The sequence below is a fragment of the Chaetodon trifascialis genome, chromosome 10 (assembly GCF_039877785.1).
Source record: "Chaetodon trifascialis isolate fChaTrf1 chromosome 10, fChaTrf1.hap1, whole genome shotgun sequence".
NCBI lineage: Eukaryota > Metazoa > Chordata > Actinopteri > Chaetodontiformes > Chaetodontidae > Chaetodon > Chaetodon trifascialis.
In genome coordinates this window covers 28372845-28396266 of record NC_092065.1, presented here as the reverse complement: position 1 = coordinate 28396266, position 23422 = coordinate 28372845, and the positions used below count along the sequence as shown (strand labels likewise).

Below are 23422 nucleotides of genomic sequence, written 5' to 3'. Positions count from 1 at the left end.
ATCTGATGTTTTATATCATTTAATCACCAATTCTCTTAAAAAAAAAAAAAAAATTCAACTTCTTTTTAGTTTCCTGCATTTCCACTCAGAATGCAGAAAGTGAAAATATGCATAAAATCCTGCAGGTGTGCTGATAACCTGTCCGTCTGCCGCACTGCTGGTGTTTGGCAGAGATTCAAAGGTCTGGAAATAAAGATAATATATTTAAAATGCACCGTTTGACAGCCACGCGTTTACTTTCCTTCCCAATGAGTTTTAGTCTGACCGGACGTGGTATATTCATTATTGCCAACTTGACCCTGAACATTGACAGATAAAGCTGAAGGGGAACCAACGCCCTAAAGTGGCTCCGAGGGGCCGTTTGTGACGGAGTGGGAACATGTTGCATGGACCAATGAGATGCTAAAGCCAGACTAATGCTAAGCTAAGAGTTAATATGAACCTCTGTGCAGTGTTTTGGTGTCTGACAAGCCTTTAAACACATTTACTCCAGATCAACTTCATCGATCTATTCTCAGCACAATCACATTATTAGTGCTTTTCCCAGCATGCATTGTTTTTGGGCTTTTTTTCGTCTTATTATCTTAATTTATCTCAGATGTCTTTTTTTAATGGAAACTGGGCTAAAGCTGAGAAAGACCAGACTCCACTTCAGCCTCGCACTCATTACTCGTGAATTCAAGGTTTTGTGTATTCATCCATAAAATCATGGAAATGTCAGCGCTCGCGTCCTCGGTCACGGATGAGCAGAAGCGTCAGCGTTACAGTTTGTAGGACTGCTGTGAATGTGGCTGCTAACGTCTCAGCGGCGGCTGTGATCGTCAGGGTGTGAAGAAATGACCCTGAAGCTCTGAGAAAAACTGAACGCTGGCTGGTGCACATGTCTGTTTTCTAACTGAGTGAGAAGAGCGAGGGTGGTGGCTCAATCAATCCCAGAATGCAACAGACAGTCACAGCAGCAAGCGTGTTGCATCGGTGATGGCGACGCGGCGCACGCAGGAAGCAGAGATCGTGTCGTTTCCTCGTACTGAATCTGTCAAGTTTGAACTTCTTCCTTTAAGACGTGATGGAGCAGACAGGTGGTGATGATGCGTTAGTGCACAGGTGTGTTTACGGTCATCCAGGTGAGCTGCCTCTGCAGTAATTCCTGTGCTTAAAAGGTTAATCTTGCTGCTTTTATTTTGACGATACAACAGATGGTTCTCTTCCTTTCTATTCTAATTAACTTTACAGAGGGACCCTTTAGAGGTCACCTGACAGGAAGAAGTCATGTGATCAGGTCATCACCTGGATGTTCAGGTCACAGTTTGATGTTACACTTCCTTTACTTAAACAGGAAGTCTCTTAACATCACGTTTTCTACGATAGCAACGTCACATTCATCGTTTTGAATGTGCTGTATGAACGTCTGATACGATGGCTTTAATTCCCAAATCTTAATTCTACGTGATACGACAGGTGCAGAGTGCTGATTGGCTGCACATCTGACTGAAGAGTGGATCCATGAATACACACAGGAAGCCTTCCTGGGTCTTTCTGTCTCTGATGCCGGATCAGATTCAGAGTTGAACTGAAGCTGTTTGACACAGAATGTGATAAACTTCAGATTCTGAGCACCAAGAAGAGAAACGTGACGAAAGACGACGGCCGTCATGACTGAGGCTCGAGTCAGCCAGTAGGCTTCTCGTTAGCCTGTTAGCTTGCTAGCCTGTGGATATTCTTCCTGACTGTCTGCATAAGACTGGCTGATTGGCTAATTTTACAGCTTTTTATGATTAATAATTGTTTTGCACATTGCTTGAAATCATCCACACGTCATTTCAAGTGTAAAACATACAAATGTCTCAATGTAGGAAGTCAAATGTTTCTTGAGTTCAAGCTAACAGCTTCATGCTGCGTAAAGCTGCATATTTTGGGACGTTAGTGTGTCCCGTACTGAGGTGTGCAGCCTCAAATACTCTAAATACTTTAAAGGTTGACATATTTAGAGGTCCAGACCAAACTGAGACAACATGACGCTCAAAGTCCCGGCGCTGGTTATAACACTGTGATGGTGAAACGGTCCATTAACTGAATTAGGAGGCTAACAGAGGAGGTATGTCGTGTTTGGGTTGTTTTTAATGGCACAAAGCAAATTTTCACAGATAGTTTAGTTTAGAGAAGCTTCAGTCTGCTGCAGCTTCAATCAAACGGTCAAAACAGGAGAGAAAAGTCTGAAAATGTTCCACAAAAATCACGATTGTTGACTTTGTGTGAAATCAAATGCAGCAAAGAGAAACTTTGAGCTGTCTGTCGGCTCTGAACTCTTCTGCATGTCAGACATGACATAAATCTGTCAGAGGCGGACGCCGCACCATCGTCACTGCTCACCTGAGCAGGTGTCACCTGACAAACAGTGACAAACAAACAGAGGTGGATGGATGGAGGCGCCGTCGCGGCCTCGTCCAGGCGCCTCTGCTCCGCGCTGGATTTCCTGCCAAACGTTGAATAGCCTGTCCCTGAAAACCAATAACCATGAGGGTGTGAAATTGTCCTGTCATCACTCTTTCTTCCTTCCCTCCTCTCTCACCCCCCCCCCCGACCCCCTCCATCTTTCTCTAAAGCTGATGTGTCGTCCAAACAATGTGAAGCAATAAGCAAGCAAATAGCTGTAATCACTCAGATGATGATGCACAATCACCCGCTCGGCGCTCGGCGGGAGTCGTGGCGCCCTGGCGGCCTTATCGATCTCTGGGGGGACGGGGGACAATTAAAGGCACCCCGGCAGTTAACAGATGGAGAGTGACAGTGCTCATAAACCTCGCACTAAAAGACGAATGTCCTACAAGCTGCAGCCGGCGTGGAAGCCGTAAACAACCCTGCCGCCGACTGTCAGCGCCGCGGGTGGGAAGAGGGGGATGATGGGAGGCGAAGGGCCAGCTGCTGCCTTCCCGAACACGGCTTGACATGCGGGGGTCCTCGGAGCAGTGCGCCGGCCTGATGGAGGTCACGGGGGGGACAGACTGAGCTCAGCTTTCAATTACAAAATCCAAATGGTGACGGAGCGCTGGAGCCTGAGACGACTCTGGAAGAAGATTCTCTTTCCTTTTTTCTCTGATCTCAACAGAGACGAGTCCCAGTTGTCCCAGTCTTCCCAGTTATTTTTCATCAGTCTGGGAATGGACGTGTTGGCCGGCTGGTTGGTCACTGTTGGATGGAAATACTGGACAGACATTCATGATCCCCAGAGGACGAATCCTACAGACGCTAATGGTGCTGCGACTGTTCATCTAGAACCACCATGATAATAATAATAATAATAATAATAATAATAATAATAATAATAATAATAATAATAATAATAATAATAATAATAATAATAATAATATTTGTGGCTTTAAGTGAAATCTCTTGGCTGAATTGTGACGAAGACAGTTGAAGAAGGTTGAGACGCTCACTTTCCCTTCAGAACGAACTGTAATACCTCGATGATCCTCTGACACGTTAGCATTGTCCCTGTGGGAATGTTAGCATGCTGACGTTAGCATTTAGCTCAAAGCAGAACTGTGTCTTAATGCAGCCTCATGGAGCTGCTAGATCATCTCGTTTTATATTAACAAAATTATTCTGTCATTTTTGACATTCAGAGTGTAACTGAGACCCCTGTTCAGGGCTCAGGTGATTCAACACACCTGTACACCTGTGCTATGACAAAGAAATCTCAACTCAACGTTTCACTTAAACAGCTCTTTCCATCCATGGATGCTAACTGGCAGAGCTCACCGAGCTAACAGGTCGTCACAGTGAGCATTGTTTTGGTACAACGTGTGTTTTTGTATTAAAGATGAACTATTCGACAGGAAATCTAAACCAACACAACACGGCAGATAAACTGTAAATGTGTAACACCAACATCTTGTGTAACACCAAACTGACGGTCAGAAAAAGGCGATATTCATCTGACTCGTATCAATCAGAGCATGTTTCCCACCATCCTCCTGATCAATACAGATTGCCTCTGCTGCTGATCAATGAACTCCTCAGTTTGTGTGGAGACATCAGCCTTGAGCTGTTTCTTCACAGTCGCAGCTGTTCTGCTCTGATTAACCCCCTCCCTCCACATGAGCTGCCCTGCACCAATCAGCAGCAAGACCAGACTAGCAGGTGAACATTTAGCTGCTAAAGGTTAGAAATGATTCTCAGGAGTTGGTGGAGATCAAAAACAGAGTTTAAAGGGAGTGAACACGACTCAAACTGGATCATCATATTGTGTCTTCTGGAAACTTCTAACAAGTTAGCCAGAATAGCTCGGAAAAGGCAGAAGTACGTCCAGGCTGTGTGTCCGTTATGGAGCCCCCCAGTGGTCAAAACATCCATTAATGCTGCTTTAAACCTCAAACTGAGCTTCAACAAGTCCTCCAAAATAAAAGTAAATGATGAAGTATGTCGTTTGTAACTTCACACACTGAAGAGTTTTCTGATCTGCAGTCAGCAAGATGACATCATTTCCTTTCAAAATCTCTGATTCAAAATAAAACTGCTACTCACACAGCTGCAGTTACTGTTTGGTGAGGTTTAGGATTAAGGAAAGATGGAGGTCTGGGTTCAAAGAAGAACTTGGTTAGGGTTAGAGGTCATCATGGTCACAATAATAACCTCATGGTTCAGGTTAGGGAGCGATCGTAGCCATTGTTGGCTGTCGGGAAGAAACAGGAAATGAACAGCGGTCTAACTGATGCTGTTATTTTTCTTGGGACGAAGGTCTCGTTAAGTCCCTTAATTAAAACCTCAGGATTTTATGAAGTCGGCTCTGAGTCAAGCCGCGTCGTAAAACTTCACGGCGTTAAAATGAACCTCAGAGTTTCTGCGTCTCTCGGGCTCAGCGACATGTTTGTCGTTGGAAGAGGCGAAGCTTCATGAATGTGAGAGGAAATTAACTCCGCTGTGACAGATGGAGGCCAATTAGAGTCTCAGGCCACTCGTTAAGGTGGCTGGCTGCGACCGCAGGGTGTGTGTGTGTGTGTGTGTGTGTGTGTGTGTGTGTGTGTGTGTGTGTGTGTGTGTGTGTGTGTGTGTGTGTGAACCACAGGGTGTTCAGGGGTTGGTGGTTTACCGTGCAGCAGAGTGACACCGTGTCACCTGTCCACCTTCATCGTCTCCCTCGGCTCAGGTGGTCAGATGGCCATCAGTCACCGTCTGACCTGATCTGACGGCTTGTTTTTGTTTTCCAGACACCGGGATGAACGGCGAGCTGAGAGCCGGTCGCACTGCGCCGGCCAAGAGAGGAAGCAGCGCCCCCGACAGGTGAGTCTGCACACTGCCCGTCTGTGGCTCGGGTGGTGGAGCGGGTGGAGGGCGGGATGGTGCTGCAGATGCACATCAGCAGACTGAGGATGGTGCGTTCACTGATGGTGCGTTACTGTCCAGCCAATCAAATTAAAGCTGCTTTAATGACTAAACGTTAATACACTGAGAGGCTGTTGCCTCTTTTCACACCCCTTTCTTCTTCTTCTGCTCTTCTGCATTTCACAAGAACATCTTATTCTGCAGTAAAGTCAGCGATAATAAATAAGCAACATCCTGTTACACTTTCAAAATAAAGCTTGCTGAGAAACAGTCCAGGTGATGGTCCCAGTGTGGTTTAGGAGAAGATCAACCCTGACCTCCACCTCCAGATTGTCGCCCCCTGCTGGTCCTGCACCTTCAGACGCTTTTCAGACCGTCACGCTGACACGCTGCCGTCTGTGGATCTGTGGATCTGTTCCATGCTTTGGTGTGAGGCCGGGCTGAGCTGGCGCAGGGCTTCAGCCTGATCCAACACCACCTGCATCACACTGACTGGAAATATCCAGCCAATGTTGGACAAACCTTATTCTGGAGCTGACGATGCAGCTTCTTACAGGAGAAGCAGCATAGTTGTGATTCTGCAAACAGCTGATGGTTGACTATGATTTGAACTCATGTGTCTGCAGCTTCCAGTTGCACCAGTGAAAATGAAGCTGTTCAGAGTGGGTGGGCTGGGCTGCAGTCTTATATGAACTGGTCAGTTCCAGTGCTGAGCTTTGCGGGTGCTGCTTTGCAGATCTGATCCTGTGCAGGACTCAAGATGCTTTATTTCTGATAATGTTGTGTTGTTTTGCCGTCATTCAGAGCTCTGCAGGCGTTTAAAGTCCCCTCTTGAACAGCAGCAGCAGCGTTGGCGCCGCTGCGAGCAGCTTTCAGCGCCGCTCGTTTGTCTGCGGTTCTGCTGTTTGTGTGAAGATGACAGTGAGTGACGGTCCAGCTGTCCCCGGCTGTAACCTCATTCTCTGTTTACATGGAAACCAAAGCCAAACCGTCCTCCAAATCCCACCGCCGCCCGCCGCTGGACGGATTAAAACCGGGGTGAACACGTCTCTGCGCCGGCCAGAGCTGGGATTTACAGGCAGGCAGCCACACAGCCGCCCCGCAGGGACGGCGAGGATCTGTGGGGGGGTCCGGAGGGACGGTCCGCCCTGTGTGGACCAGCACTGCTCACGCTTTCATGTTTGGCTCCCTGCAGCTCTGTGAGAGAGCGGACTGCAGGTCTTTATCGCCACTGTGAGAGCCGAGGTCAAAGGTCACAGACGGACCGAATCAGTACAGCAAAAACACACAGTTTATCTGATAATACTGATCCACCGATAAGTACTCATCTTTTACTTGAGTAGCAATACTGCAGTGTAAAAGTACCCTTAAAGTAAAGTAAAGTAAAGTAAAGTAGTCATTAATCAACCTGTCGGACTCTCATTCTCTCATTATTGATGCATTAATGTGTTCATCACTTTAATGCTGCAGGCGCTGATTGTAAATACTTTAACCAAGGGATCAATAAAGTTTCATCCATAATAATGAATCATAATTTATTATTCGAACGTATTTGGTCTCATTAATCTGAACGTAACTAAAGGTATCAGACGAACTTTGGGGAGTGAAAACGACAATGACCTGGAGTGAAGTCGAAGTACAAGTACTGCAGTAATGTGTGTGCTGAGTGTTTCAGTGGCATTTTAAAATCTGATTTTCTGAAGGCCACCTCTGTGTTTCTGTGCTGGAAATGGATTCAGGAGTTTTTTCACTGAGAGCTTTTTGGGCACAAATTCAGGAGGTTCATCAAGCTACTCATCACTCAGAGACGAAGAGCGCTCGAACCATCAGAGCAGTGAAATGTGCCGAGAGCAGCAGAGGGATGACGAGTGACGGGCTCAGCGCAAACCTGTCGGGATGCTAACATGCTAACATGCTAACATGCCACCTGTGGGCTGCAGGCTCAGTTACTGAGTCCAGTGGAGATACTTCAAAGTGCTGAAGGTGTTTCTAACCGTGTTGCTGCTGTCAGGCTGCAGTGTTTCCACGTGTTGAAGGTCTTTGGTGGAGACGTCTGCAGGCGAGCGGATGATCTTTTTCTCCTCAGGCGAGCTTTGAAAAGCCGGCAGGACGTGACGTCGACAGACGCCGGCGACACGTTTTCCCATGTAGCTCGTGAACGCTTCTGTCATTGATTAATGTCGGAGCCTCTCTGAGCTGCCGGCGAGTTTTCTGCGGCTCAGAGCAGGTTTACAGTCGTTAGTTTTGATTAGGGTACGGAGGAGGAGGCCGAACCCATCTGGAACACGACCTGCGGCGTTCAGATGGAGAAGGACTGCAGAAAACACACACACACGCACACACGCACACACACACACACACACACACACACACACACACACACACTGATGGGGAGGTGTGTGTGTGTGTGTGTGTGTGTGTGTGTGTGTGTGTGTGTGTGTGTGTGTGTGTGTGTGAGAAACATTTTGAAGTCAGTTCTCAAGGTGAAAGCTGGGAGGCTCCTGGTTGAGGTTGTGGAGTATCTGATCGTTCGCGGCTGCTCTGGATCCAGGACTGACGCTCTGTGTTGCTGGATCCTGATCCCTCTGAGGCGTTTCCTGCAGCTGCTTCAGTGTGAACTGGTTTCTGGCAGATAATGAGTCTGAAAACAGCTCAAACGGTTCGATATCAGTCTGTAAAACTCCCAGCTCTTCATAACTGAATCCATAAGCCTGCTATCTGATGGATTTCCTCTGCCAGCGCTCACGTATTGTCTCTCAGTGCAGATGATTCTCTGCAGAATCGGCTGAACCACGAGGACGCTTCACGCGTTCGATTCCTCGCTCTGCTCCTCATCCTCCACAGCTCGCTCTCTCGGGCCGGAGCCCTCAGAGAGCCGCCGCTCGCTCTGTTCTGCATTTAAATCACTTTTCTCCCTGCAGACGTCCTTTTATGTTTTAAAGAGGAGCTTTTTAAAGCAGCGTCTGCTCCTCTGAGCTTCAGTCTGACTCTGAGCTTCACAGACAGACTCGGGGGGAATCTGAGCTCTGGTCTGAGGTGAAGGAAACTGAGCTGCGTTTTGTTTTTCACACTTTATCGATGCTGAGCTGCACCGATGTGGAGAGAAAAACATCGTCCTCCAGTTTGTGACGGCGTAAAGCTTCTGCTGCCTGCTTCATTGATTGCACTGTCAATAATTAGAGGAGTTGATGAGCTGCTGAACAAATGTCACGTCAGTCAAGAAAGGACAAACAAGTCTTCATGTCAGGACGTCGTGTCGCGTCTCAGATGTGAGACAGTGAGCTGATCAGACTGATTATTGATCTGATCCTCGATGCTCACCTCTCTCTGATCGGCTGCTCTGAGTTTGATTCCTAAAGAAAATATGAATTTCAGCATTAATAAATGATTCTGTAGAAATCAGACTTTTCTGTTTGGCGTGTTAACGTGAGGAAGGTCACCGTCTCCTCATCGCTCCACACAGATCTGAAGCTAACGTCACGTTTCATCTACATGTACATTTATTCATTAAAGGTCCACTGCGCAGCGTTTAGTGGCCTCTAGTGGTGAGTTTGCAAACTGCAGCTGAAACCTTTTGCCTCACCCTCCTTTGTTGATCAGTGTTTGGTTTGTCCATTCTGGGCTCCTGTAGAAACTCTGTGAAGAGGAGCTGCTTCCTCCGCAGATACAAAGAGCTCATTCTAGGTAACGAAAATACAGAAATCTCATTATAAATACGTATAAAATCATATTTTCAGGTGTTTCCACACTAATGACGACATATTTCTGAATATTATGTTACATTATGTTTCTGACAGCAGATCCCTGAAATCCTCCTCACTGGACCTTTAGGTCTGCTTCCAGCTTTCATTTTTCCACCTCAGCCGAGCGTAAAAACTTGTTTGCAGTGTTTTCACTTTGTTTCAAATTCTCTGTGTTTTATGTGCAAAATTAAAAACGCAGTAAGAGCTGAAGTGAGACGGAAACATGCGAGTAAAGACAGACTGAGCGTGCAGCGTTCGGTGCCTCCGTGTGTTTGTTGGAGTCAGCGTGAAGCCGTTTGTCATCGTGTTGGATGATCTGTGTCACAGAGTCCAGCAGCTGTTAGTTTAAAAAGGCATGATGTCTTCAGTCAGAGCTGCTGTCCTGCTGAGAGCACGCACGCACACACACACACGCACACACACACACACACACACACACACACACACACACACACACACACACACACACACACGCACGGACACACGCACGCACGGACACATACACACACGCACACACACACACACACACACACGGGCATGCATACACACGCACACACACGCACGCACACACACAGGCATGCATACACACGCACACACACGCACGCACACACACAGGCATGCATACACACGCACACACACGCACGCACACACACAGGCATGCATACACACGCACACACACAACCACGCACACACACACACACACACACACACACACACACACGCACGCACACACGCAGGCATTGTTGTGTAATCATGCAGCTCCTCTCCAGGGCTTCAGTGAATCACTATGATCGATGGCTGCGTCCTCGCTGTGCATGCACACAAACACATCAGCCCTCCTGTACTTGTGAGGACCCGGCGTCTCTGTCGTGTTCACGGGTTTCTGAGTTTCTAATCTGTTTTCTGTCTGTTTACACGCGCAGGACAAGACAGACAGCTGAGAGACGAATGACAGGAGAGATCATGTCACACTGCGACGTCTCTGTATTTAAAACGCTTCCACACAGTCTGATTCAAAGTGAAACGAACAGAAACATTAATAAAACATCATCGTCTGTCACTGCGGCACTGAAAATAAGACAGTCAATAACTGATATCTGATCAATATCTGCTGCACATATTCAGCAATCTACAGGAAGCTGGTGACCGCGCTGCACATGGACACACACGTCACCTGATCACACACGTCACCTGATCACACACATGTCACCTGATCACACACGTCACCTGATCACACACACGTCATCTGATCACACACACGTCACCTGATCACACACGTCACCTGATCACACACGTCACCTGATCACACACGTTACCTGATCACACACATGTCACCTGATCACACACGTCACCTGATCACACACATGTCACCTGATCACACACGTCACCTGATCACACACACGTCACCTGATCACACACATGTCACCTGATCACACACGTCACCTGATCACACACACGTCATCTGATCACACACACGTCACCTGATCACACACGTCACCTGATCACACACACGTCACCTGGTTTCTCTGGTGATTGACAGAACACGTTAGCCAACCACTGATCAAACCAAGTTTAAATCCTCAAACAGACAAAATGTTCTTTGTAAAACCCAATGTGGTCCTCACAATGATAGAAGTACACACACACACACACACACACACACACACACAGCTTGGCGGTCTGATCCTGGCTCAGCGGTTCGTTTCGGGGATCTGAGGACGGCTGCCGTCCAGACAGCTGCTCAGCATCCAAACACACATCAACAAGGAGCCACAGCGATGTCACAGAGCGACCTTTGACCTTTACATCTCAGGTCGGCGGCTGCGGCGAACGAACACGAATAAAAGCGTTCGACCTGCAGACAAACTGCAGGTGAAAACAAGCCACACCTCCGTCCATTCACCTGTCCCTACTGTCAGTGCTGCACAGCTACTCCTCCTCACTCCTCCTCATTCCTGCTCACTCCTCCTCTCGCCTCACTCCTCCTCTCCTCACTCCTCCTCACTCCTCCTCACTCCTCCTCTCTCCTCTCTCCTCACTCCTCCTCACTCCTCCTCTCTCCTCCTCTCTCCTCACTCCTCCTCACTCCTCCTCTCTCCTCTCTCCTCTCTCCTCACTCCTCCTCACTCCTCCTCACTCCTCCTCTCTCCTCCTCTCTCCTCTCTCCTCACTCCTCACTCCTCACTCCTCACTCCTCACTCCTCACTCCTCCTCACTCCTCACTCCTCCACACTCCTCCTCACTCCTCCTCACTCCTCCTCTCTCCTCTCTCCTCACTCCTCTTCACTCCTCCTCTCTCCTCTCTCCTCTCTCCTCCTCACTCCTCCTCACTCCTCTCTCCTCTCTCCTCACTCCTCACTCCTCACTCCTCCTCACTCCTCTCTCCTCCTCTCTCCTCTCTCCTCCTCACTCCTCTCTCCTCACTCCTCACTCCTCACTCCTCCTCACTCCTCACTCTTCCTCACTCCTCTTACTGTGACTGCTGACGCTCCATCAGTCAGGACGTTTCAAACCTGCGCTCGTCTGGTCTCATTTTTTCGTTGTATTCAGGACCAGAAGAACCTCATCGAGACCACTTCCTGTAAAGGGTCTCGGGGACACAGATGAGTCCTGTTCAGTGTCTGATTTGACGAAGCTTCGTCGTGAAGGTCGGACGATGGCGGTTGTTGTTGCTTGGGTTGATTAGTGCTCGACACGCACGACATGCTGGGACGCTTCCCACTGAATGAGCGTGAATCAGCATTTAATTAACCAATGAGGAAGCTCCGCAGACCCCCAGCGGCGCTCAGTTTGTGCGGTTCTGTTGGAGGTGAAGTCTGCGACTGCATGAACTGTGTTTTTAAACCTTCCCATTAAGTTCACATCAACTGAGCGAAGAGGCAGAGGCAGACAAATCAAAGGAGAGGCAGAGGACGAGGGAGCGATGGAGAGAGATAAGCTGCTGATGGGAGAGAGAGAGAGAGAGAGAGAGAGAGAGCGCTCTGTGCAGAACACTGTAATTATGTCTTCTTGTCCCTCGATCGCCCCGCTGAGACGAGTGTTTAGTGGAAAGAGATGAATCAGCGTTTCCTTTGAGGAGAAAAATAACAGCTCGATAAAGAGGCCGCACGAAAAAAACAAGAAAACAAAAACCATTTAACCCACCGCACACACACACACACACACACACACACACACACACACACACACACACACACACACACGCACACACACTGAAGATAAACTGAGAGAAAACCAAACAGCCTCCTTTACATATAAATGTCACCTTCGATGCTGTGAAGGAGCTCTTATGGTGCTGTGATGGAGCTGTGATGGAGCTGTGATGAAGCTGTGACGGAGCTGTGACGGTGCTGTGATGGAGCTGTGATGGAGCTGTGATGGTGCTGTGATGAAGCTGTGACGGAGCTGTGACGGTGCTGTGACGGTGCTGTGATGAAGCTGTGACGGTGCTGTGATGGAGCTGTGATGGTGCTGTGACGGAGCTGTGACGGTGCTGTGACGGTGCTGTGATGAAGCTGTGACGGTGCTGTGATGGAGCTGTGATGGTGCTGTGATGGAGCTGTGATGGAGCTGTGACGGTGCTGTGATGGAGCTGTGATGGAGCTGTGACGGTGCTGCACTCCATCGAACTCAGAAAACGACCAACACGTGGTCGTTCCAGTCGTAAACATGACGTCAGAGCACTATGGCGACGCAGGCAGTGAACGGCGAGCAGCTTTTCCATCTTACAGCAGTTTAAAGTCGCCATAGAAACACCAGTTTCCTGCCGGCGGCCATGTTTTCCCGAGCAGATGCACTGGGACACATTTAGATTGGAAGTCTGGAACATCGACTCAAGAGAAGTGAGGTGGCCATGTTTGTTTCTATCCGCAGCTGTTACTACAAACCAAACGGTGTTTACGACTGATGTGACATCAGATACTCTCAGTCGGGGCCGACCTCAGAGGTCACGCAGCCTGAGGTCACCTCCTGACCCTCCGGATCCTTCGGTCCGAGCCGAGCGAGCTGAGGTGGCGGGAACACGGCTGAACGGGCCATTAAGCGCCGCCTCGCCACGCCACGCCGCGCCACGCCGCGCTACAGTATGCCGCTGCTGATTTATGACACTGCAGCAGGCTGTGAGGGGGAGCGGTAAATCAGAATAAATGGATGTGGCAGCGGAGTGTGTGTGTGTGTGTGTGTGTGTGTGTGTGTGTGTGTGTGTGTGTGTGTGTGTGTGTGTGTGTGTGTGTGTGTGTGCTTGAGGAGCAGGAGGCGCACACTGCTGCGAGGAAGACAAAACCAAACATCTCACCTGCAGCCACACACTCACCCAGGAAGACATGAATATGTATGAACACACACACTAACACACACTTTGCAGTTTGGTGTGTGTGTGTGTGCGTGTGTGTGTGGGGGGGGGGGTGCTGAGGCTGAATGCTATCATTAGTGTTGGGGTGAGCGTTAAGTAGCAGCTATATAAATGCAAATGCCTCGTCGTTCCCTAGCCGTGTCTCCTCTCCGTCTGGGTTCAGTGCAGCCATGCTTCCTCCTCCTCCTCCCCCTCCTCACCTCGCTCTTCCAGCAGATTCCCGCCGCTGACACGACTCTGCTGCCTTAAAAAAGGACGTTTGATTCGTCCCTCCGCGCTCGCTCTCTGTGCTGTTTGCTGATGTTCTTTGCTGCTGTGTAATTATTCCCATCAGGAGAACATCGTGGAGTTCTGATAACACCATCAGGGTCTGCAGCAGGACGGCGCCAGCGAATTAAAAGCCTTATTAAGGCTCAGAGGCCTTCTTCACTGAGACTCTGGGCACAAAACTGACGCAGCTTCAAGTGTTCTGGACTTAATGCAGCAGCAGTCGTGCAAAGTAACGACGTACTTCAGTACGTTTACTCATGTACTCATGAGTTATTTGTACTTTACACACATATTTCTGTATACTTCTACCACATGTCAGAGGATATCAATGTACTTTTGATGCTGCTACATGTGTTTCTTATCATCGGTTACGTATGAAATATCACTGGAATAAATTTAAAATCTCAATGTTCATTTCTTATGCACAAAGAAAATCAAATGATTTGATCACATTACGAAACCCTGTGAAAGTTTCCTCTCATGTCACATCACATCAGTCCATAAAAACATTTTTTGCCTCTTTAACAAAACAGCAAAATCCAGGGCTGAAAAAAGAAATGTCAAAAACTGCAGTTCCTCGAATGGCCACTGGAGGCTCCAAACGCGAGTCAATCCCATAGGCCCCCATAACTTTACAGCAGAAATAAACGTGTTTACAGCTTCATGCAAACAACAACAACATTCATTTCCTCGTTCATGATAACTACAGGTGTGAATTTTTATGTAACTCACTCATTTAAATGATTTTAAGGTTTAAAATTATGCATAATTATGAGCACGGCTGCTTTGAGTGACAGCTAGCTGCTGAGTTCCAGCAACCAGGCTTCATTCATTCACCTCAGCTCCACCCACGCTCCACCTCTTTGTCCACTTTTGGATTAGCTGCTAGTTTAGGCCACTGTCAGGATGGCTCTTCAGAAACCTGTGGATGATGTCACAGAGACTACATCCATGTTTTATACGGTCTATGGGTGCAACCGGAGAAAAGGAGGTTAAAAAATGTGTTAAAACCTGAGTAACAATCAGTGGTGGAGACGTGTTTCGAACTTTTTCTGTCAGTACCACGCTGGAGGAATACTCAAACGAAAGTGCTGTGTTCAGTATTTTACTAAAATAAAAGTATTAGAGGAAAGTACTACAAGTATCAAAAATAAAAGTAGTTATTAGGCAGCAGAACGGCCCCTTTCATTGTAATGCTGTCATTCATTATTCTATTATTAGTAGTAGTTTTTGAAGTATCCTGGTCAGGTTTTGCACGTGTGAACAGTTTTTCCTGCTTTCGATGCTGTTTTTCTTTGATGCCTCAGAATATTGTGGGAAATGAAGACACGCCTGCAGGCGGACCATCAGAAACCTGGACGCTGTTAGACTCATGCTTACGGACATGTGAAGAAGCAGCGTTCTCATGTTCCATGTCAACGTCTCGTCCAAACGTGGACGCAGTGCCTGTAAACTCGGCACGATGCAGCCTGTGACCCTGAGTGACGAGTACTTCTGACACTTCAGATCATTGTACTGTTAATTCTTTCGTACTGACTTTTAACTTCTAAATAAGACCAACTGGAAAAGACGCCCGTGAAGACTCTCAGTCATCCAGGTCATTTCACCCAAGGAGGGTTGAATGTGGGTCAACTGGACTCGGCTGTAGAGGTTTGAAAATGCTTCGCCTTTCATCCAAAGGGCTCCTTGAAGAAGAAGAGCGTCTTCAAGGCGTCTTTCAAAATGTTTTCAAGTATGGTCGACCGTGTCCAGCCGGCCTGAATTCAACCCTCTTTGGATGAAGAAAAGCTTTGATGTGAAAACCGTCTTCCCTGAAAAAAGAACCTTTCTCCACTGAATATTTATCTGTGGCCTGAATATCTATAGTCGTGCTGTAAAATGATCATTTATTAACCGTCCTCTTCATCAGGGTCTGAGGATAACGAGACTTTTAATGGCTCATCTGAGAAATCTTGTGATTTAAAAAGATAAAAGGATAAAAAAGACACAGATAATCAGCCTGTTGCTGGGTCTCATTTGACCGCAGGGGCCTCTGGGCTTCCGTAGATGATGCGTCTGTGTCTGTAAAATTGTTTGTGTTGCTATAATTCACCTCCAGCAGCACTGCTACTGTTGCTCCCAAATGCATCATTTCAGTCACTTTTAATTGAATTTAAATTCAGCTCTTGACCCTGCTAACGTCCCCTCAGGGTCGGTGCTGAAATCTGGACCTCCAAAAGCTAATTATCTCCTTGTGGCCTGAAGCCGATCTGTCCAGTTGTTCAGTTTGGGATAAATCCTGCTGACAGGCAGCAGCTTGACCTCACAGAGGTGATGAAACTTCCCCGAAATGACCAAAATATCCTTACAACCAGGAAAAAAGAGCCGATCTGCTGAACAGAGGCTTTTTATTTCTGACTCAGACTGGTTGGATTTTAGTGACTGAATCAGGACCAGGTCCAGCTGTGCTGCTGCGATCACTAATTACTTTATCATCCATCAGAATTCAGTGTTTGTCGTGCAGTAATTTGATTTATGCAGAACTAATAACGTCCCCGTCAGCCTCAGCTGGACCTTGTTTTCAATGCTTATTAGGTTGTTTGCAGATGATGTCACGTCGCTCTTTCGTTGTGGCACAAAGTGCAGATGGAGGGCAGGAAGTGATTTTCTGCACAGGAAACATGATAACACACTCAAACTGCGGATGTTTAGGATTGTATACGGTCGCTCAGATCGATCAACAACCTGTTAGCAAATGTTAGCATGCTAACACGCTACGGTTAGGACGGTGAACAAAGTTATAGCTGCTAAACATCAACATGTTTGGACAGTCTGAGAACGTGTTAGCATGCTGACGTTAGCATTTAGTTCGAAGCACCGTTGAGTTTACGTACAGCTTGACAGGAATCTCTTTATTTTTATTTCTTCCATTTTTTAATCTAGCAGTTTTTTCTTACCTCAGGTCAGCTTAGTGGACGTCACGTGTGCTGCAACACTGCAGTTTCTGTTGGGGGATCAATATGGTATCTACCCACCGCTGGTTGGATGGTGTGAGTGAACATTTTATCGATCAGCATCAATGTTTTTGTCACTTCTCAGTTAAGTTAATTGATGTTTCCTCGTTATGTTAACAGGAAACTTCATTCAGATCAAATCAGGTTTCCCTCTGAACATTTTCATGGTGGCAGATGAGTTTTCTTTCTCTGTCTCCCTGCAATGAAACACGCTCTCCATTCTAATCATTATTGTTTTTTTATTATCATTACTCTTATAATCATTCTAATTATGTGTTGTGGAGGCTGTAGAGGAATTGATCTTTTACAGCTTTGACAGTATTTTGGATTCTAGTAGGAGGCTCATTGTTAAATCCACTTTAGATGAGTTCATTATGTGAACGATCACTTTATTAAACTGTCAATTGATCCTGGTCCCACTGGGACCATCTGACAGTCTGTGGATCAGGTTTTAGCCTGTCGAGAGTATTGATTGATCCTCTTAAAAATGCAATAACTTTAAATTTAGCCACTCAAACATGATCAAAGCTAAACAACATCTCCATTGAATTCCCGTAGCAGGAGGCCCTTTAAATGCTCCTGGAGCTGCTGTGTAATTAGTCCAGTGAATCGAGATCAATTGAAGGCGAGAAGAGCTCCAGCAGCCTTCAGCAGTGATGAGGAGAATAAAAGCAAAGGAGAGGAAGGTGTGTTAAAAGCACCTGAGCCCAGACTGCCACATAAAACCCAAAAGGGCCTGAAGGACATTTTTTACAGGGATTATCGGGACTTCAGTTGCCGCTTGTCTCGCCTGTAACTCCGGCGAGGACGGTCCTCTCAGGTGCTGCTGTGGTATCTAATTACTCTGATAAAGCAGCAGCAGCAGCGTGAGCCGTAACAGAGCCGTTCAGCGCGATCCCAGCCGAGGGCGGCGGCGTGCCGCAGATCGATGGTCACGTTTGAAGGTTTGCTCTTACACAGCTCAATAGGAAACGCACAGCAGGCCCACGCCGCGAGCCGGCCCTCGATCGATACCGCCGCTAAACGCTGATCAATACGCTGATTTGTTTTCATGGCGGATGGAGATGAACGATGGCAGCAGCACGAGCGAGGACACAAACTGGTAGAAGGATGTGAAGCAGCTGCTCCTCTCCTCTCCATCAGCCGGCCTTCATCTGTTTGTATGTGTGTGTGTGTGTGTGTGTGTGTGTGTGTGGATTCCTTCTCCTCAGAGGATAAACTTTTCCACTCTTTGGACTTCAGTCTCTCTCTCACAGAGGCCTTCAGCTCTGCTTCCTGCTGCTCTGTCGTGCTATTGGCTGGTGAATCTGGGCCTGTAGCCAATCGTGGTCCACCTGGTTATATAAAGTCTGTTTGTTGCGTACAGCGTCTCTATAAATATGCTGTTTGCAGTCACGTGACGTTAAATTCAGACGGAGGGCAGGAAGTGAAAACTGCAAAGGACGAGATGAAGGGAAGTTCTTCCTGAGCTGGTTTAGATGAAATTATGAGAGAAATGAAAATCAGATCATAAAACAGCTAGCTGCTCGTTCAGACGTCGTTCTGCTCGAGAAAACAAGTGAGGAAAACAACTTTTCTGTTAGCGGTTGGTCCACGACCTCGATACCAAAGAGCTCCTCATGACTGTCGTTTGGTTTTTTAAGGGTTCGTAGCTTTTATTGTCCTGAGGATTAACGAGCAGCAAACGTTCAGCGCTGACGTGCTGAATGTTGATGTTTACGTTATGGTTGTTTGCTCAGTTAACTGCTTGCAAAGGTCCAATGAAACACCGCTAAAGACGAGGATCGTCTCTAAACGAGACAGAGTACGTTATTTACGTTCAGCTGTCTTATATGAAACCGTTAATGCTGATTTAAAAAGTGTTTGTCGTGTTGCTTGTAGCTGTTTCTTTAAATCTATCAGCACAGATTTAAAACAGCTAATGTTACAACATTTCCACCATTAGCCGACTCGACTGCAGACAGTTAAAGAGACATTTTTCAGACATTTTTTGTTCAATTTCTTTTCACCCTTATGAACAACGTTTGGTGCTCAATAAAAGCTCCTCGTGGTTTCTTGGTTTGACCCATTTGAGTGACCGTAAACGATGCTAAACATCTGCATTTTGACTTTGTGTTATCGTGTTTCCTGTGCAGAAAATCACTTCTTGCCCTCCGTCTGCAGTTTGCACCAAAACAAAAGAGCGACGTGATGTCATGTGGAAACAACCCACTGAACCAGTTTGTCCACAGAAAGTTCTTATTGGTGATTTCAGCCAATTAATTATTTAATTTTTAATAATTAATTCGCTGAAATCTGACAGAAAAATGATGCTGATTCACCCTGTAGAGAAAAAGTCACTCTACTTGTACAGTTTGTTTATTGTTGTGAGTCGTGAACGTGAAGGACTGCAGCAGCCCTCTGTGGTTTATTGACCCAGTAAAAGCGTCTCTGGCTGAGCAGAGTTGCCAGTTTTAGTGCCGCTGCGTGCTGCCTTGCCCACAGGCTCTCTAGCGCTGACAGAAGTGGGTCTGAGCGCCATCTGCTCGGCTTCAGCCTGCAGAGCTGCTGCAGAGCTGCTGCATGCGTCGAACGCTGCTTTCTGCTGATGACTGTTACCTGAAGCCATCCGTCCTCTCTGCTTTCGTTGTTTTCTGGTGTCTTCCTGTTTCCCTCCACACGTCACTCCACCCACCTCCACCTGCACCTCCTCCCATCATCCCTTCAGCGTGTTTCAGTCCAGTTTGTCTTCAGTCGAGTTGTCCTCTCAGCTCGTCTCCTCCTGTGTCTCTGCTCTGTTCGTTTTGAGTCTGATTCACTCAGTTTGTGACAGATTTGTGTCCTTCTGTCCATCTGCCGTCGCTCTCTGCTCATTCCTAGTTTTTATACGAGACATGAGACTCGCAGCAGACTTTTGCATTTGATTCAGCTGTGGTCCAGTTTGGACTGTTGGAGTTTTGTCAGATTGAGACTCGTTTTTCAGCCTTTACTTGCTCTTCAACGGCTGCTGTATTATTTTGTGTTTTTCTCTATTTTACTCACTTGTTGCAGACACTTTAAGTCCTCCTGTTAAAGCATTTATAGGCAATTTATAAACTGTTATTGAATGTCTTTATTCATGTATTTGTCAACATCTGTAATGTACATACGGATGTACATTAATCAACACTTAGAGTGTCCTTAAAGCTGCATGAAAATGTGTTTGTTCATGTGTTCATCACATGTTCAGATTCTGCTGATCGTTGATAAATGATGCAGGTTTTCAGCCTAAAAGATCAGTTTTCTGTTCTTTGAGGCTTGAATGCAGCTCAGACGGGACAGGAAGCGTCATCTGGTTTGAGCTCTGGTCTTTTTAAACATGATGTCTAATAGATTTAACATCGACAGGTTCACTGGTTGAGTTGAAACAGCAGACTGCTTCCATGTTTCTGACCTTCTCGTCTCCCCTCTCTTCAGATCTGACTACGAGGTGCAGTACGACAGACACCCCGATGACCACTACAACAGGTACGAACACCTGCTCGCCTCCTCCTTCGCTCCATCTCTTAATGTTCGGCTGCTGCACTCGGCACGTGTCAGAAGTCTCGGTCCTGATTGGTTCACAGAGCCTCCCACATGTTTCTGAGAGCTGGAGGAGGTCATGTGACCTGACGCACAGCACAGGTGTCAGACTCAAAGGACGACCTGTGGTGTCTGACGCTTCAGTTATCGCTTTCTTAACGCAGCTCCTCACTGGAGGACACGATTTAAAAAAGGAAAAATGGTGAAATATAAAAAATAGTTCTGGTGTATTTATCCACAGGGAAAAAGAATATTTATTTACATTTATTTCACCCCTTTTTAGATCTGACGTTGTGAAAGCATTAAACCATAAACTCTGTATGATATCACACTGAGGTCATCGTCGTGTCACATCCCAGCATCACAGGAAACTGTAGAAACTCTGTGAAACAGAGAAAAGTTGTGGAGTTGAAATGAGTGCAGAACGATCTGTGAGGGCAAACAGGAAAGAACAACACAGTTTAAACTCTTTAAAGTGAATTAAATTCGCTCTGATGCAGAAAATAGATACGCAAATAAACCTTCTTTAACTAAATTACATTCAATTAAAACAACGCTGATGCAGAAAATGGGAAAGGAGCAGTGTGTGTGTGTGTGTGTGTGTGTGTGTGTGTGTGTGTGTGTGTGTGTGTGTGTGTGTGTGTGTGTGTGTGCGTGCGTGCGTGCGTGCGTGCGCGCGCGCGCGCGCATGTGTGTTCTCAGTGTGCTGTTCAATCAGTTTTTACTTTGTTTTATTCACCACGTTTTATTTTTCATTTATCTTTTGTCATTTTCTCATTTTCCTTTTGTGAATGGAACATTCAGATTACGGGGCAGACTGGCTGCACTGATGGAGCGATTTCGAAGAGAAGAAGAGAGAAGGGAGAGAAGGATGTGAGACACAAAGTCAGAGAAAGAAAAAGAGGGAGCGAGGGATGGAGAAGAGGGAAAGAAAGAAAAATGAGACGTAGATAAAGAAAAGGGACGCAGAGCAGGAAAGAAGAGAAACAGGAAGGAAAAGTGAGGTAGAAGAAAAAGGAAGTTTCTGTAACACCGCTGGACGATGCTGCAGCATGCAGTTTTTTTTACCCATAATGCAACTCACAGGCAGTCTGAGCTTCAGGTGTGTTATGCTAGCAGCTGCTGCAGAGGTGAGCAGCACAGAGGCTTTTTTCACACCTGCTTCAGTCCTCCACAACACCTGGAAACACTTTGATGTCAGAAATTCAACTTTTGAGGCGAGTTCAGCTTCCTGTCCCCTCCAGACCCGAGCGGGACAGGACGAAGACACCGTCCACCTGGTGCTGCACAGACGTCAGCTCAGTGCTGCAGAGGCAGAGAGCAGATTCCAGCTCAGGCAGGACACTCAGTTTATTTATCAAAATGTTTTTCCATTTCGTTAGTTTGTCTTCATGTAAGGTCTTTACTGCGTTTCTCTCAGCAGCAGCACGTTCAGCCGCTCTGCAAACACACTTTCATGGACGCTCTGCTGCTTCTCGCAGCCTGTAGAACAACCTGACAGCGCTGAAGGTGACGCCACGTGTTTGTGCTCACAGAGGACTCAGCTGACGCTCCACAGCAGAGCCGAGACGCTCTGCTGAAATGTGTAACTGCGCGATCTACTGTGGACGAGCTGACAATCCAGTGAAAGTTGCCGCTGAGACGTTATAAATCACTGCTCTGTCTCAGCCTGCGATTCCTCCTCCATCATCTCACTCATCTGAGCTGCTCGCTGTGTGCACCTGGAATGAACTCCTCCTCCACCTGAAGACTCTGCTCGGGTTTACGTGTCTGGAAGGAGTTTTCATTGAGGTGTCGTGACACCTCTTGACGTCTCATACAGACGCTCTGCCTAACACGAGGTTAACGTGAACCAATCACAGTTTGTTTAGTTTTGGAAAAGACAGTTTTTGACCAAACGTCTGTATTTGACGACCTGGGGATGAGAGTTTTTTGGTGTCTGCGTGCTGCTTCAGGTGAGGTGTGAAACAGGAAGTCCAGTTTGAATGAACAGACTGTTTTCTAACAGGAATCAGTGACTCTGCAGCTGATGGAGAGCTAACAGTATAAATCATGTTACAACGTGCGCTTCCATGAAAGCCAATGATGTGATTGGCTAATGCGACGTTTTGCCTTGAACGTCCAACATAAAGATGGACGATCAACGCCAGCCGCAGGACGTCTTAGTGTCCACGGTGTGTAAAGACACACAGCTCATTCAGCACCGTTAGCTCTCCTGTAATAAAACAGTGCAGCAGCGGCTAACAGTGTGCTAACAAACGCTCAGCCGTCGTCTGAAGGTTTGTTGTGCTGCAGTTCATCGTGTTCACGTGTTAACGTTCGTACTCCACTTGAATAATAAAAATGAACTGTGTATATGTGCATTATGCACTAAACGCCATAAAAACACTATTGCTGATCTTCTTATGAGAAATCTGCTGATGTCACATGTTGTATTGAAACTTTTATTAATGGGCTTCTGATGTCATCGCTCATCCGCGGCTGCTTCCTCTCTCTTTCCTGCAGCATCACACACAACGCTCCTGTCAGTTTGATTGACAGCTGCTTCACCCACCTCCCCAATGAGCTCTTAATTCCGATCATGAAAATATGACGTGCTGTGATTGGTCGGGCTCATACGTGTAGTCTGAGACATGAGACACAAGTTTCTGACACGGTGACATCGATAAAGACTAAACATCCTGTGGTCGGATCCCGCTGTTATTAGCAGATGACTAACGATGCTCGCTGAGTTTCGTGTCTTTATGTGTGATGCGTTCACTTTGGTTGCGTGCTGAGGGCCTTCCTGTACGTTCAGTGTGGTTTATCCTCTTAACTCGTATCTTATGTGGACACAGTGACATTTTGCTCGATGCAGTCAAACATCCATCCATCCATTATCTATACCGCCTATCCCTCTCGGGGTTGCGGGGGGCTGGAGCCTATCCCAGCTACAATGGGCGAGAGGCGGGGTACACCCTGAACCGGTCGCCAGCCGATTGCAGGGCCGCAGTCAAACATAACCTTCATATAAATATATTCCTCTCTCTATGTCCACTCCGAGACCCCGTATCTGTCTCCAGGGCCTCAATTCAGATCAGGGCCAACAGACAGGAAATCAACACCAGCCGTGTGAAACATCAGGGTTATGCACAGAAACGTCCAAACAGGGCTGAGGTGTCCTGTCCCCTCAGTCTGCAGAGAAAAGACGTCGTATCATC

The 23422-nt window shown here is 47.0% G+C and overlaps 1 protein-coding gene across 1 annotated transcript in view; it reads left to right on the top strand.

The window, feature by feature from the left end:
• Positions 1 to 23422, top strand: part of LOC139337156 (RNA-binding Raly-like protein) — a 36063-nt gene that overhangs the window by 1212 nt on the left and 11429 nt on the right. Inside the window, exons 2-3 of the mRNA XM_070971602.1 lie at positions 5211 to 5283; positions 20118 to 20168. Coding sequence (XP_070827703.1) covers positions 5211 to 5283; positions 20118 to 20168 — 124 coding nt within the window. The remainder of the gene's footprint in view (positions 1 to 5210; positions 5284 to 20117; positions 20169 to 23422) is intronic.